Below are 17,039 nucleotides of genomic sequence, written 5' to 3'. Positions count from 1 at the left end.
AGTGTCCTAGGCCCAACCATCTTCAGCTGCTTCATCAATGACCTTCCCTCCATCAGAAGGTCAGAACTGGGGATGTTCGCTGATGACTGCACAGTGGCAGGTAACATTCGCGCCACAGAAGTGCCAGGCAATGACTATCTCCAACAAGCGAGAGTCTAATCACCGCCCCTTGACATTCATCCCCATTACCATCACCGAATCCCCCCTCACCAGTTCCTGGGACGGTGTCACCATTGACCAGAAACTTAACTGGACCAGCCACATAAATACTGTGGCTACAAGAGCAGGTCAGAGGCTGGGTATTCTGCGGCGAGTGTCTCACCTCCTGACTCCCCAAAGCCTTTCCACCATCTACAAGGCACAAGTCAGGAGTGTGATGGAATACTCTCCACTTGCCTGGATGAGTGCAGCTCCAACAACACTCAAGAAGCTTGACATCATCCAGGACAAAGCAGCCCGCTTGATTGGCACCCCATCTACCACCTTAAACATTCACTCCGTCCACCACCAGCGCACCGTGACTGCAGCATATACCATCTACAAGGTGCCCTGCAGCAACTCGCCAAGGCTTCTTCGGCAGCACCTCCCAAACCCACAACCTCTACCACCTAGAAGAACAAGGGCAGCAGGCACATGGGAACACCATCACCTGCGAGTTCCCTTCCAAGTCACACACCACCCTGATTTGGAAATATATCGTCGTTCCTTCATGACCGCTGGGTCAAAATCCTGGAACTCCCTCCCTAACAGTACTGTGGGAGTACCTTCACCACACGGACTGCAGCGGTTCAAGAAATGGGCTCACCACCACCTTCCCGAGGGCAATTAGGGATGGGCAATAAATGCTGGCCTTGCCAGCAACGCCCACATCCCAGGAACTAATCATTTTTTTTAAAAATCAGGAAACGCGTTTTTACACAAAGGGTTGTGGAAATCTGGAATTCTCTCCCTCAAAAGGCTGCATATGGTGGGTCAATTGAAAATTTCAAGACTTAAGTTTGATAGATTTTTATTAGGCAAGGGTACCAAGGGATATGGAGTAAAGACAGGTAAATGGAGTTCAGGTACAGATCACCCAGGATCTAATTGAATGGCGGAACAGACTCGAGGGTTTGAATGGCCTACTCCTGTTCCTATGTATATGGCGACTAATGCTGTAGCAATGTACTGTTAAGTACCTATTATCAATGGAACCTATACCTATAGAATTGACTTCTCCATTAAAATATACATGAATATTGGAGGAGAAATTGGACCCCACCGTGCCCAATTTCTGAGTGATAAATAGGAGTTGGGGGGGTCAATTTCCAGCCGGGATCCTCCATGCCCAATTGTCCTGGAAGTGCGCCGGTTACGAAATTGGCAGTCGGCAACTTTCAAGTGCCCAGGGCACCTGCCCATTAGGCCCTTGAATCTGCTAATCAGGAGCCTAAATGCCTGCTTTAGGACCCCAATGCCAATTTCAGCAAATAACATGCATATTACACTCAGTTTTTTCAGGTCTACAGCGGCCTAACCAGAGGTCCATAAAGGGACCACTGGAGGCCGCCAAAGAACAGGTACGTTTTCGATTTATTTACGTAACTTAATGTGTAGACCTTCTGCACCTCCTGAAACTACAGCAATACTGTGGGCTGCTGCCTGCCTGCACTTGACCCGCCTCCCCTTCACCTCCCCCCCACCCCCCCACCCACCCCACTGGTATTATGTAGATGAGACACATCGCCCAATTTCCAGTAAGGTTCGGGCCTTCACCTTCGGGCGCTCGTTGCAGGAATGCCGCCCACTTCGCGCCCGCCTGACACTAATTTCCCGGCCAAAGCTTTAACTTATGTAATAGTAGATCGTGAATGCTCTTCTTTTTTTTAACCCTCTGTATATTTTCATCCCTCCCTGCCATGCCTGTTCACCGCTTAGCAGGCGGCCTACCCAGTCATTGGACCTTAACTTCAGGAGCAACTTCGAGTGATTCCCCCAACTGAATCGTCATCCCTTCTACTTAGCGAAGCGCTCAACCGCCCTCACTCGTCCTCTATTGCTGAATCAGAAACCCGCCACACAGGAAACTACGGGGATAAGATTGGGTGCAAACAGCATTCTTCCATTTCAATTTGTCTAACATCTTTGATGGCCAATCAGAATCAGTACTCTGTTGCGTTGGATTACTACTGTTCTACGCCAGTAACCACCTCAGTTATCTTTTACTGCCAATATCCGGAAATCTCTCTTAACCGGCAAAATTCAGGAGTAGGTTCAGGTAAGTTTTACTATATATTAGTGGCCGTGCAACAGGGACTCCTGGATCTGTGGCCGTGTAACCGGGACTCCTGCACAAGTGCCGTGTAACCGGGGCTCCTGCACCTGTGGCCGTGTACGGGGCTCTCATACCTCGGTAAGTATACCTCTCTGTAATCCGGACTTTTTGATCAACCGGCACCACGCCGGTCCCGTCGGTGCCGGATAAAAAAGAGTTTCCTGTAATCTGTTGCGAGGCCCTGCGGCGCCAGAAGGCCACCCGAAAGCCTGCCAGTGGTGTCGGGCCTCGGGAAATTCCACAGCATATATTCTTTTGTCTTCAGATAAATCAATATAATCTAATATACAAGATAAAATATAAAAACACTATCACTCACCTCCCGCCACTCTTTGCTGCCAATCCCTTGAATAAAAAGCACAACAACTGCAAAAGAGAAAGAAAAAGAGTTTAAGATAGTTGTGGAGTGAGGGGTTAAAACTCAGCGAGTTATTTTCCAATTCTGCACGTTTTTAAGACAACAGGAGGAGAGGGGCGCATGTCATGTATAAGGGGGGTGGCTACTCAGTATTTTGGCTTTGTTTTCAACAGGGCTGATTTGATGCGTCTAACCAGCACAAAACACAGCCTCTGCCTTCATTTAATGGTTGTGTGAATGTCCAGGGACGGATATTTTCTGAGGAAGAAATAGTTAGATGGATGTTTGAATCCACTGCCCGATGAGTGAAATGACTAAAATAACAACAGGAAATGCTGGAGAAACTCAGCAGGCCAGGCAGCATCCGCGGAGAGAGAAACAGAGTGAACCTTTCAGGTGAGTGAAATGACTATGTCAGTCCGCCACAGTTGCTGAAAGTCTGTCAATGGAAGGAGCATGGGGCTCTCCGCGTGCTCTTGGTTGAAGTGAAGCATGTAAAATCCTCAAAGGAGACCAGTCAAAAGAAAGAAAATATTGCTCATCTGATGCAGACAGGTTGTGATGCAGCTTTCTTCCAAAGGAGAGTCAGAGACCCACCTCGCAGATTAGGAGGTGTCCTCTTCAAGGATTCATTTCTCCAAAGTTCTCAACAGCCTCCCCTCCTCTATCCTTCACAAGTTTCAGTTAATCAAGAACTCTGCAGTTCAAATCCCCACTGCCAAAGTCCTGCACACCCATCACTGCCGTCCTTGCCAAGTTCCACTGGTTCACATTGCCCAGCACATTAACCTCAAGGTCCCGGTTACTGTGTTTAAAATTCTCCACAGTTTCCTTCCACCTTATCTGAGCAATCCTCTCCAGATGCATGTACCAGCGAGTACCCTCTATTGCTCTGACTCCAGATTACTGATTGTGCCTGATATCATGTTCTCATTGTAATGTTATATGTTCATACCTGCTGATATTGCTCCCAACTCGGGAAGTAGAACAGATTAGCAAAACAAATTCTGATAGCAATAGACGGTAGAGTAGTATGATGCAGATCTGTGTTCCCTTTCATCATATGGTCAATACCAAATCCTGTGGAGCAGATGTGACCAAACTGAGGTTGGGCGCTTTTCCAAAGAGGTTGGGGAAAAAAGGTTGATGGGTCAATGGATTCAGTTGGAGTGGGCGGCTCTTTTGCACACTGTTTAGTAGTTGCATCAAGAAAGGCAAGAGCAGCAGCCTGGCAATGAGATACCTCCTACAAGGGGTCATATTCCAAGTTCCTGCTTCTGGCTGGCTGCCTTACCTGCCAGAAGCAGAAATATGGCGCACATTGCAAGTGATTCCGAACATTAAATGTTTGGAAAAACATGCCGCATCCGAATTTTCCATACATCCTTCCAGTGGGCAAGGCTCACAGCCAAGCGTGAAGTCAAAAATTATTACTATACTCTGGGGGAGGAACGTAAATTTGACTCAAGCCCCTTCCTTAAGAAGGTATTGACGTCTTGACAAACCCAACTTTTTGGGTTTTGCTTCTTGACTTGTAGGAGGGGAGAAGGTCAATTGTGTGATTGCACAAATTGTGTTCTGTTTTGAAGACTTTAATCTCTTCAGAATGGGCGACACTCGGAGGACACTTTGTAACCGGCCAGTGCGTTCAGCCATGCTTCAGTTCGTTGCACTCTCACCTCTAAGTCAGAAGGTTGTGGGTTCGAGTTCCACTCCAGAGACTTGAGCACAAAAATCTAGCTGACACTCCAGTGCAGTACGGAGGGAGTGCTGCACTGTCGGAGGTGCCGTCTTTCGGATGAGACGTTAAACCAAGGCCTCATCTGCTTTCTCAGGTGGACGTAAAAGATCCTATGGCACTATTTTGAAGAAGAGCAGGGGATTTTTCCCCCATGTCCTAGGCCAATATTTATCCCTCAATCAACATCACTAAAAAAAGACAGATTATCTGGTCATTATTCCATTGTTGTTTGTGGGAGCTTGCTGTGCGCAAATTGGCTGCCGCGTTTCCTACATTACAACAGTGACTACACTTCAAAAAGTACTTCATTGGCTGTAAAGCGCTTTGGTCATGAAAGGCGCTATAGAAATGCAAGTCTTTCTTTTACAACAATTTTGGAGCTTCAATCATTATTTTGAACTCACTGAGAGGCGACCAACGCCTACTGGTTTTTATTTTTGGAAGAACAAGAGTAAAAAAGGAATGCATTATCAAGCCAGTTTTATCAGCGCCGAAGATTCAAACCTTTAATTGGTAATTTAATTGGGAAAAATAAATCTCCCAATCTTTTGTAAAGGTAAGAAGCCATGCATTGATATGAACAAGATAAATTCACAAAAAGGAACTATGTAAGTCTGCACGTGCATGTGTGCACAAGTGAGCTGGAGAGGGGTTTTTCCCAAATCTTAAATTCTATTCCTGTGAAAGATCTGAAAGCATGGCCAGGTTTCAGAGCACAGCTGACTGTTACTGTCCCTGCATGTGCCTGTGCTATGCTCCATGTTAGCCACAGGTACCCTTGCAGAAACCGCCACAAATTCTACATCTAGCTCCCTGCTAATTCAGACCTCGTATAGATGGATCTCCATGGCCACTGCCACGTAGATGTGCCAAGGCCTGCAGATGTGACCGCTGGTATCTTGGCAGGTGCGGCGACTCAGGCTTAGTTGGCTCTTGCTCGCCCTAGCTTACCTTCTTTCATGCAGTGCCACTGAAAACATGCCATACTGTGGTTGGGACACTTCCAAGGAACCATCCAACATTACAGCTGGTCAGGCAATCACATATTTTAGAGATGTCATTTGGTCTGCTGGCTCAGCTTCCCTTGGGGAGAGAAGCCTCTGCCAGCACTAATTTTCTGTCAAAGTAAGGTCTAGCCTTCCGGTGGATGGGCACAGAGCATCTTTTGTGCATACTGACATGCCTGGCATCACTCCATAGGCCCTCGTCTTCTTCCAAACACCTCAGCTTGGGGCTTTCCTATTGGGAAACTCGCTGGTGCAAGTAATGGTGGTAGGGAGGGGAAGGAATAACTGGGACAAAGGCGAAACAAAATGCAAACAGAAAAAAATGAATGAAAACAGTCATAATATGACTGAAATATTTTTTGAAGTTGGGTATTTCAGATCAGCCACTGCCATATCCCTGATGCCCATTTGAAATGGGCGTCCTTCAGACTTCATGTCCCATGCTCCTAAACATCAGAAAATGGTGTGCAGTGCCATTCCTGTTCCATATGCATACATTCATGTTTGAGGCTGTCACTTCCCATGCTGTTGCTCACTGCCCTTGCTCCCTAGAAACAGCAACACGGTGCAAAGTGGGTGGGAGTTCTCGAAGGAAAGAATTCTTGCCAACTTTCAACTATCAGGCATCCAATTAAAGCTCGCACCCATTTAGGTGAGGTACCACCCCTCCACAGAGCCATAACCAGGGCAGGAGGGGAAACATTGGAAATAAAAACAGAAAATGCTGGAAATACTCAGCAAGTCAGGCAGCGTCTGTGGAGAGAGAAACAGAGTTAACGTTTCAGATCGATGACCCGTCTGACGAAAGGTCATGGACCTGAAACGTTAACTCTGTTTCTCTCTCCACAGATGCTGCCTGACCTGCTGAGTAGTTCCAGCATTTTCTGTTTTTATTTCAGATTTCTAGCGTCTGCAGTATTTTGCTTTTGTATTGGAAATAAAAATGTTGCTTTCAATTATATTATTGCCCCTTTACCTAATGTAATACTTATGAACATCAATTATATGAATTGACAGCAAGTTGTGACATCTGTCCAATATTCATCAAAATATCAAGAGTTGGGGGAAGCAAAACAAATCTGAATAAGAAAAAGAATCCACACAAGAAGAATATTTGGTAAAGATGCACAATTAGAAGTCTTTGACCTTTACATTCTCAGGCAAAGCACTGTTAGTTAATGCTTGAATTGGAAATGCTCGCTGTCGATCATTTAGCTTTCATTTAGGTTTCACTTTAAGCATCAACTCCCAGTTTTGAAAGTGTTAGCAGACAGGTTTATCAAATCTCTGCACTCAGTTCTTCTTCTAATGAGATGTTAAATCCGCCGTCTCCTTCGACACAAACAAGCTCTTTAATTAATAGCAGCATCACCATGCTCCAATTCCGTATTCTACAGAGGAGCAAGTATTCCTCTCATTAGCACAGTGGGAGGCGCATTCCTTGAAAGTACCGCATTTAGCTGTGGAAGTGTGTTTGGTTAGTGTTGTGAGAATCGAAAGAGTGGTTGTTTTATCCAGTATTTTTTAAATTTGTTCGCAGAAGGTGGGTGACGCTGGCACGGCTGTGTTTACTGCCTATCCCTAGTTGCCCTAAGATGGTTGCAGGCTTTCTCCTTAAACCACTGCAGTCTTTGTAATGGTGCTTCCTCAGTAAGAGAATTCCAGGATTTGAATCCAACAACAATGTGGATATATATCTAAGGCAGGATGATGTGCGGCTTGGAGGGGAACTTGCAGGTGATGGTGTTCCCATGATATTGCTGTCCTTGTCCTCCTTGATGGTAGAGATCACGAGGTTGAGGGGTGCTGTTAACGTAACCTTAATGAGCTGCTGCAGGGCATCCTGTAGATAATGCACAATGTAGATACAGTGCGGCGGGGGTGGATGAGCTCAGGGGGACTGAGTAGGATTGGTATTTTTTGACTCATATGCTTGACTCTGCTACAGTTAAGGAGGGAGATGTTCATGAAGCCTCCTACTTCCATTAGTTACCTAATTGTCCACCTGCACTCTTGACTGGATTTTTCTCAGGTCGTTGGTCGTGGGGCCACTTACCTCTGTCTATAGCCTGCTGCTTTTGGTGTTTGGCATGCAGGTAGCCCTGTGTTATAACTTCCCTAGGTTGGTGTCTTATTCAAAGGTAAGTGCTAGCACGTGGGTAGTACATGGATGATATAATATATGATTTAGTGGCGATACTGCACACTATGAAACCTCTATCTCACTCCCACTCCCAGGCGGCGATTGCCCCTTTAAATATTATAATGAGGCTGAGTACCTCAGAATTAGCCACTATTTTGAATTTAACCCTGGCCAGCCGGGTTTTCCGTGCCTCGGGAAACCTGGCAGTTAAAGGGAGACGAGGACTGCCGGATCCAGGAGGCAAGTGCCTTTTCAATTAGCTGCTGGATCCAGCTTACCTGCTTAACCCACCCCCCACAATCGGACAACCCCCACCCTTCTGATCTTGCCCCCTCGACCTTTCCGATCTCCCCCCGACCCATCCGATCCCCACCGCCCGCCCCCCACCCCCGCCGAGGTCCACCCATCTCGCCCTCCCTCCTCTCTGATCACCACTTCGGCCTGGTACCAAAGGCCTACCCGCCCGACAGACAGGCAGCCTCTCAGTCTGGCTGGCCACGGCCGAGAAACAGAGACAAAAAATGTGAATCAGGTCCTGCTGTTAAATTCGGCAGGACCTGAGGGAAACCTATTCTTCTGGATTTCTCAGCCTCAAAACAGCCCGCTCCTTCCCTGCCTCCAAGTTAATATCGGACCCCTGTTTCTCTCGCTGTAAAAAACCTGAAACCCCCGACACCACCCCTCTTCCAACCCGCCCATTTCCGGTTTTAACGGAGGCGGGACAGGGGGGTGTGCAACCAACCCGCTCCCAGGAGGCGGTTGGTCCTTTAAATATTATAATGAGGCTGAGTGCCTCAGAATTAGCCGCCATTTTAAATTTAATCCTGGCCGGCCGGATTTTCCGTGCCTCGGGAAACCCGCCAGCAAAAGGGAGGCGAGGGCTGCTGGATCCAGAAGGTAAGTGCCTTTCCACTTAACTGCTGGATCCAGTTTACCTGCTTAACCCACCCCCCACGATCGGTTACCCCCAACTCTTCCGATCTCCCCCGCCCGCCCCAAGATCCACCGATCTCTCCCTCCCTCCTCTCTGATCCCCGGCTGCGGCCTGGTGCTCAAGGCATACCCGCCCGACAGACAGACAGCCTCTCAATCTAGCTTGCTGCGGCCAGGAAATGGAGACAAAAAATGCTCATCGGGTCCTGCCGTTAAACCTGGAAGTATGGGTTTCCCTGATCGCGCTGCAGTTTCAACTGCAGGGTGTGTTTAATTTCTAGGCTTAGTGGTGCTGGGTGGGAGACATCCCAGGAGATGGGGTCAGTGATTGGGGGGAGGGGGGGTCAGTGATCTCTGGGGGGGGGGGGATTGGTGATCGCGGGGGGGTCAGTGATCGGGGGAGGGTCAGTGATCGCGGGGGGGTCAGTGATCGCGGGGGAGTCGGTGCTCGCAGGGGGGTCGGTGATCGCGGGGGGGATCGGTGATCGGGGGGGTCAGTGATCGCGGGGGGGTCAGTGATCACGGGGGGGTCGGTGATCGCGGGGGGGTCGGTGATCGGGGGAGGTCAGTGATCGCGGGGGGGTCAGTGATCGCGGGGGGGTCAGTGATCGCGGGGGGGTCGGTGATCGGGGGAGGTCAGTGATCGCGGGGGGGTCAGTGATCGCGGGGGGGTCAGTGATCGCGGGGGGGTCGGTGATCGCGGGGGGGGTCAGTGATCGCGGGGGGGTCGGTGATCGCGGGGGGGTCGGTGATCGGGGGGGTCAGTGATCGCGGGGGGGTCGGTGATCGCGGGGGGGTCGGTGATTGCGGGGGGTCAGTGATCACGGGGGGGTCAGTGATCACGGGGGGGTCGGTGATCGCGGGGGGGTCGGTGATCACGGGGGGGGTCAGTGATCGCGGGGGGGTCAGTGATCACGGGGGGGGTCAGTGATCGCGGGGGGGTCAGTGATCGCGGGGGGGTCGGTGATCGCGGGGGGGAGGTCGGTGGTCGTGGGGGGGGAGGTCGGTGATCGCGGGGGGGAGGTCGGTGGTCGCGGAGGGAGGTCGGTGATCGCGGGGAGGGGGAGGTCGGTGATCGCGGGGGGGGAGGTCGGTGATCGCGGGGAGGGGGAGGTCGTTGGTCGCGGGGGGGAGGTCAGTGGTCGCGGGGGGGAGGTCGGTGGTCGCGGGGGGGTGAGGTCGGTGATCGCGGGGGGGGAGGTCGGTGATCGCGGGGAGGGGGAGGTCGGTGATCGCGGGGGGGAGGTCGGTGATCGCGGGGGGGAGGTCGGTGATCGCGGGGGGGAGGTCGGTGGTCGCGGGGGGGAGGTCGGTGATCGCGGGGGGGGAGGTCGGTGATCGCGGGGGGGGAGGTCGGTGATCGCGGGGGGGAGGTCGGTGGTCGCCGGGGGGGAGGTCGGTGATCGCGGGGGGGAGGTCGGTGATCGCGGGGGGGAGGTCGGTGGTCGTGGGGGGGGAGGTCGGTGGTCGTGGGGGGGAGGTCGGTGGTCGTGGGGGGGGGAGGTCGGTGATCGCGGGGGGGAGGTCAGTGGTCGCGGGGGGAGGTCGGTGATCGCGGGGAGGGGGAGGTCGGTGATCGCGGGGGGGGAGGTCGGTGATCGCGGGGAGGGGGAGGTCGTTGGTCGCGGGGGGAGGTCGGTGGTCGCGGGGGGGAGGTCGGTGGTCGCGGGGGGGTGAGGTCGGTGATCGCGGGGGGGGAGGTCGGTGATCGCGGGGAGGGGGAGGTCGGTGATCGCCGGGGGGAGGTCGGTGATCGCGGGGGGGAGGTCGGTGATCGCGGGGGGGAGGTCGGTGGTCGCGGGGGGGAGGTCGGTGGTCGCGGGGGGGAGGTCGGTGATCGCGGGGGGGAGGTCAGTGGTCGCGGGGGGGAGGTCGGTGATCGCGGGGGGGAGGTCGGTGGTCGCGGGGGGGGGAGGCCGGTGATCGCGGGGAGGGGGAGGTCGGTGATCGCGGGGGGAGGTCGGTGGTCGCGGGGGGGGAGGCCGGTGATCGCGGGGAGGGGGAGGTCGGTGATCGCGGGGGGGAGGTCGGTGGTCGCGGGGGGAGGTCGGTGATCGCGGGGAGGGGGAGGTCGGTGGTCGTGGGGGGGAGGTCGGTGATCGCGGGGGGGAGGTCGGTGATCGCGGGGGGGAGGTCGGTGGTCGCGGGGGGGAGGTCGGTGGTCGCGGGGGGGAGGTCGGTGATCGCGGGGGGGAGGTCAGTGGTCGCGGGGGGGAGGTCGGTGATCGCGGGGGGGAGGTCGGTGGTCGCGGGGGGGGGAGGCCGGTGATCGCGGGGAGGGGGAGGTCGGTGATCGCGGGGGGAGGTCGGTGGTCGCGGGGGGGGAGGCCGGTGATCGCGGGGAGGGGGAGGTCGGTGATCGCGGGGGGGGAGGTCGGTGGTCGCGGGGGGAGGTCGGTGATCGCGGGGAGGGGGAGGTCGGTGGTCGTGGGGGGGTAGGTCGGTGGTCGCGGGGGGGGAGGTCGGTGGTCGTGGGGGGGAGGTCGGTGGTCGTGGGGGGGGAGGTCGGTGGTCGCGGGGGGGAGGTCGGTGGTCGCGGGGGGAGGTCGGTGATCGCGGGGAGGGGGAGCTCGGTGGTCGTGGGGGGGAGGTCGGTGGTCGCGGGGGGGAGGTCGGTGGTCGTGGGGGGGAGGTCGGTGATCGCGGTGGGGGAGGTCGGTGATCGCGGGGGGGAGGTCGGTGGTCGCGGGGGGAGGTCGGTGATCGCGGGGAGGGGGAGGTCGGTGGTCGTGGGGGGGAGGTCGGTGATCGCGGGGGGGGAGGTCGGTGATCACGGGGGGGAGGTCGGTGGTCGTGGGGGGGAGGTCGGTGATCGCGGTGGGGGAGGTCGGTGATCGCGGGGGGGAGGTCGGTGGTCGCGGGGGGAGGTCGGTGATCGCGGGGAGGGGGAGGTCGGTGGTCGTGGGGGGGTAGGTCGGTGGTCGCGGGGGGGGAGGTCGGTGGTCGTGGGGGGGAGGTCGGTGATCGCGGGGGGGGAGGTCGGTGATCACGGGGGGGAGGTCGGTGGTCGCGGGGAGGGCTAGGTGATCGCCCGACACAAACCCACCCATTTTGGGAGGGGCTAAAATTACCCCCAATATCTGGAAGCCGCTACACATAACCTTTGAACTCAGTATAACAACATAAATTGTCATACTTACCAGGATCTGACTTTGAGAAGGTATCCACATCAAGAAGAGTCCTATGAGAAGAGAAAGGAATAATTAATAAGCCAATAGATTATTATCAGTTCCAGTGTTTTCTAAGTAAAGGGCATCCAAAAAATTATTTTGGCATTACTGCAACAGTGAAAGAAATAGCATAATAAAGCAGGGAATAAGGATGGGATATTTGACCCATAAAACTCATTTGTAGAACAGACCGTGTACAATCTGTCCCACTGGACATTTTACCCCATCCATTTAATCTCGCAAATACTCCCCGGTCCACAAAAGATTATCCAACAAAACACCTGAAAATTCATCATTCTCCAATCTCCACTTTTGCTCCTGGTATGGAGATCCACCTGAACCAGCAGCACCTCTTGTGGTGTTCCAGTCATGTCCCTGTAAATAATAGGCACCAACGTTCCCTCTAATTTTTTTTTGTGTGCGCAGCCCTCTTAAAGTTCCGGCGGCAGCAGCTGGCGAACGGCCTGAGTGGGACCTCCCTATTGGTGGCCGGCCTCCACCCGTGCGCCTCAGGGGGAACACTGCTCGGCACCCCAGCCACATTTCTCTGATGCTGCAGAGGGAGGACTACAGAAAGACCGCATCCAATCCATTGGTTTTTATAGGGATTTTTAAGCCTTCTTTTCTCCCACTGTGAACCCCCAAAACCATGAACTCACTCAAGGATCTGCCGCCTCATTTACTTTGCAGAGTTGCCTCCAATGGCAAAAGCACCATCAGCAGCAAAGTAAACAAAGGGCTGAATTTTGCCAGCGCTCAGAGGGCGGGTTCGGAGGCGGGTCCGCTGTCAAAATCGAAATGATTGACAGCGGGTTGGGAACCCGCTCCGAACCCGCCTCCATGTAAGTTTCCAAAGTGTCGGGTCTGCGATTTCAGAACAGACCCGACACCAAGCGGCGGGGGAGGCATTTAAGATAGTTAAATGTTTGTTAAATGCCTGTTAACTACTATTTTGCCAGCCTATTTCTATTTTACCACTTTTTTTACGAGGTTTCCATCGCTCGGGGATTACGTCAGGTAAGTAGGTCAGGTTCTCTATGACTCCCCATTGCTGTGAATAGGTGACAGCTGCAAAAGTGGTATGAAATCTACCATTTGACAGTTGTTCACTTTCCAATGTCAGAAGCTTGAGTTTTCAGGACCTGGAAGACACCTTTGAGCTGTTTGCAGTTTGGAAGTGTTTGGAGTAAACTCTCTCTCCACTGTCACCTCCTTGGAGCAAGCTCTCTCACCATTGACAGATCGCTTCTGTCATCTCAACTTCAGCTGCCATCTATTCCAGCAACATCGGTGCCCTTGAAAAAAATCTCACCTTGCTCCTCTGAATCCCCAGCACCAACATCACCAGGCACACCAACATCACCAGGCACACCAACAACAATACCAACCTTCTCCGCAATCACCTGATGCTGCACAGGACACAGGGCATCAGCACCCGACAACATTGCTGCCTGGGAGGCCAGCGACGGCATCACTGATGTGTATGTACCTTTAAGGGAATAACTGGTCTCAGACTGCAGTACCGGCAGTGACCACCCCTGTATAAAAGGCACTAGCAGCCTTCTGTAGTTTCAGTTCCAGGTTGTCTCCATTCAGTAAAGACTTGTTATAATCAACTCCTGCCATCCGTGTCTCAATTATACACGGACATAATATTGGCGACGAGCAGATACGAACTTACCTACAGTCTGCACCACCTCATGGGATCCATCCCTGAAGCGAAGTGAGCAGAGGTCGAGGCCAGAAAGAAACAGTAGAAACAGGGCGTCGACCGTGGGCATCCGCCCCTGAGTCAGCGGAGTTGAAGATTTGCAGGAGAGGCTGTCGAGAGTGGGGCTTGGTTCCTGTCGACGGTGCTTCAGCTAATCGGGCTGGTGGCAGGTAGTGCACTGATCCTTCCTGGGCTGCGGCGGTCTAGAACTCGAGCGGGTGGCTTGCAACGGGGCCGAGCAGCGTTGTCGGGAAGAGGAGAGAGAGAGAGGGTGGAGCACACAGGGCGCGGCCGGTGCTACGAAGCCGGGCAGCGTACAGACCCGAGAAGAGGGAGGCAAGAGTCCTGCAGGGTTGTTCCGATGACAGGAAAATAATAAAATAAAAAAATTAAACGCGCAGAAAGCCGCGAGGAGCTGCAGTTTACAACGGAAACCGTGGAAAGCAGCGCTAGCAACAGCGGGGAAGAAGGCAAAACGCGGGAGGCGCCATCTTAATCCAGCGGGGAAGAAGGCAAAGCGCGGGAGGCGCCATTTTGTTAAATCGGGGAAGAAGGCAAAGCGCGGGAGGCGCCATTTTAGATTTCCAAGATGCCGAAGAGTGGCTATATCACTGCCTTTGATAATGCAATAGAAGACTGGACCACGTATGTGGAAAGAGTCGAGGTATATTGCGAGGCAAACGAAATAGCCAATGAGAAAAAGGCATCGGTACTGCTAAACTTAATGGGCGCAAGAACGTACGGCCTATTGCGGGTCCTGATTACTCCAGCCAAACCGAAGGCGAAGAGTTTTAACGAAATTGTTGCTATCCTACAGGAACACCTAAACCCTGCACCGCTGCTGATAGCAGAAAGATTTAAATTCCACAGGAGAACTCAGCATAAAGATGAGAGCAATGCTGATTACCTTACGGAACTACGCAAGCTATCAAAGCACTGCCAGTTCGGAGCAGGACTGGCAGATACCTTACGGGACAAATTTGTCTGTGGACTCCTGAGTGAAGGAACCCAAAAGAGGTTACTCTCAGAGAAAGAGCTGACGCTAGATAAGGCTTTCAGCGTGGCAGTATCATACGAAGCAGCAGCAAGAGGAGCTGCGGAAATACAACAAAAGCCACAGGAATACGGCACCCACGAAATGACACGGGGATTTGCAAAATGTTATCGCTGCGGCAGAACAAACCATGACCAGAAGGACTGCTGGTCCAGGGACAAAATATGCAGGCAATGCGGAAAGATGGGACACATTGCACGAGTTTGCAGGTCTGGGAAGAAGACCAGCGACAACAAAAAGGCTACTAAGGAACCATACAGGAAAGTACAAAAGATGACGGACAGTAGTTCTGAAGACCAGATGAGCGATAGTGAATCCGGGAACAAGAGACTAAGCTGTCTCAAACTTCACAACGTAATCGCAAAAGAGGATCTCCGAACCATTTGGGTCACCCTCACGATAGCAGGGTCCCAAGTCAAAATGGAATTGGATACAGGATCAGCTCTAACCGTCATGAATCGACGAGACTACGAGCGGCTATTCTCACACATACCCTTGAGAGAGACATCCATTGTCTTGAGGACGTATACGGGGCAAAAAATATACCCCAGAGGAAAAATAAGGGTGCCTGTCGAATACAACGGCAAGAAAATACGGAAATTGTATCTCCACATTCTGCAAGATGATGGACCACCGTTATTGGGACGTGAATGGATCAGAAAGATAAGTTTAGACTGGCACTCCATTCAGGCACTGACGGTGGCTGGTAAAAAGGATGACGACGTCACTCCTGGACGATTGTCAACAATCTTAGCTGACGCCAAAGAGGTATTTCAACAAGAACTGGGCACTCTTAAAGGCGTAACCGCCTCGATAAAAATAGAGGAGAATGCAATTACCAAGTTTTTCAAAGCAAGACCGGTACCATATGCAATTCGCCCAGCCGTCGAAGCAGAGCTGGAGAATCTGGAGAATGCAGGCGTGTTATCTAAGGTAGACTGGAGCGAGTGGGCGACACCCATCGTTCCTGTCATGAAGAAAACGTTAAACAATAAGTCTGAGGCGCCAAGGAAGGTTCGCATCTGTGGGGGCTTCAAGGTGACGGTGAACCCAGTCCTTCACACAGTACAATATCCTCTTCCAAGGATAGAAGATATCTTCGCCTCACTATCTGGAGGGAAGCGTTTTACAAAAATTGACCTAGCACAAGCATATTTGCAGATGGAGTTTGAAGAATCCTCTAGGAAGTATCTCACGATAAACACTCACAAAGGTCTTCACCAGTATAATCGACTGGTATTCGGAGTAGCATCAGCTCCGGCGATATGGCAAAGAGCGATGGAACAAGTCCTGCAAGGGATTCTGGGGACTCAGTGTTACTTAGACGACATCCTAGTGACAGGTGAAGATGACAGTGAACACCTTGCCAACCTAGAGCAGGTGCTCACTAGACTACGTGAACATGGGCTACAAGTCAATCGCCCCAAGTGCGAGTTTTTTAAGAAACAGATATCGTATTGTGGCCACGTGATTGATGAAGAGGGGTTGCATAAGTCCCCTGACAAAATTGAAGCGGTAGTTAAGGCTCCAGCACCTGAAAATGTGTCGCAACTGAGATCATTCCTCGGATTGGTGAATTACTACCATAAGTTTTTGCCGAATTTGTCCACAATTCTGCATCCACTGAACGCCCTACTACGAACGGGAGTAGCATGGAAATGGAGCGATGAATGTAAGCGGGCCTTTCAGAAGTGTAAAGACCTGATCACTTCAAGAGAAGTATTGGCTCACTACAACCCATCACTGCCGATAAGACTGGCGTGTGATGCGTCTCCCTACGGCATTGGGGCGGTACTGTCACATAAATTCCTTGATGGTTCAGAGAGGCCGATAGCTTTTGCGTCACGCTCGTTAACTTCAGCCGAGCGTAACTACGCCCAGATTGACAGAGAGGCCCTCAGCCTGGTGTGGGGGGTGAAGACGTTCAATCACTACCTGCACGGTCAGAAATTTACTCTACTTACTGATCATCAACCTCTTGTCTCCATTTTCAACCCTCAGAAGGGCGTACCGATAATGACAGCACAACGGCTACAGAGGTGGTCCCTTTTCCTAGGGGCACACCAATATGACATCGAGTACAAAGGAGCTAAACAGCATGGGAATGCTGATGGATTGTCGCGCCTACCGTTGCCGACGGTGGAAGAAGAACTTGCAGTGGATCCAGTGGAGATATTCCACTCGACCATAGTCAAATGTCTCCCTGTGACGAATGCAAACATAGAAAAGGAAACACGAAATGACCCGACACTATCCTGGGTCTATGATTTAACGGTGAAGGGATGGCCAGCACATGGCGAACCACTGCTGCCAGCATTCTCGCCGAGAAGAGAATAGCTGTCAGTGTGCAGAGGAACCTTGATGTGTGGATCCAGTGTAGTAATTCCACCCAAATTGAAGGATAGAGTGCTCAATGAGCTTCATGAGGGTCATCTGGGAGGGGTAAAAATGAAGAACTTAGCCAGAGCGTTTGTGTGGTGGCCGGTAATCGATAGAGAAATCAAAGAGATGACCAAGAGCTGTACAGGATGCCAGAAGGTCCAAAACGCCCCACCACAAGCCCCTCTACATCCATGGGAGTGGCCCTCATCTCCATGGCAAAGGGTGC

The 17,039-nt window shown here is 52.3% G+C and overlaps 1 protein-coding gene across 1 annotated transcript in view; it reads right to left on the bottom strand.

The window, feature by feature from the left end:
* LOC147111237 (copine-8-like) overlaps positions 1-17,039 on the bottom strand; it is an 818,429-nt gene that overhangs the window by 745,541 nt on the left and 55,849 nt on the right. Inside the window, exons 2-3 of the mRNA XM_086001948.1 lie at positions 11,637-11,677; positions 2,634-2,680 (exon numbers count right to left, since the gene is read on the bottom strand). Of these exons, the coding sequence (XP_085858074.1) occupies positions 2,634-2,680; positions 11,637-11,677 (88 nt within the window). The remainder of the gene's footprint in view (positions 1-2,633; positions 2,681-11,636; positions 11,678-17,039) is intronic.

Source organism: Somniosus microcephalus, chromosome 11 (genome assembly GCF_052327205.1).
Source record: "Somniosus microcephalus isolate GS21.2 chromosome 11, FLI_Smic_1.0, whole genome shotgun sequence".
Lineage (NCBI taxonomy): Eukaryota > Metazoa > Chordata > Chondrichthyes > Squaliformes > Somniosidae > Somniosus > Somniosus microcephalus.
The sequence above is the reverse complement of the archived record's forward strand: the minus strand, read 5'-3'. Positions and strand labels throughout refer to the sequence as shown.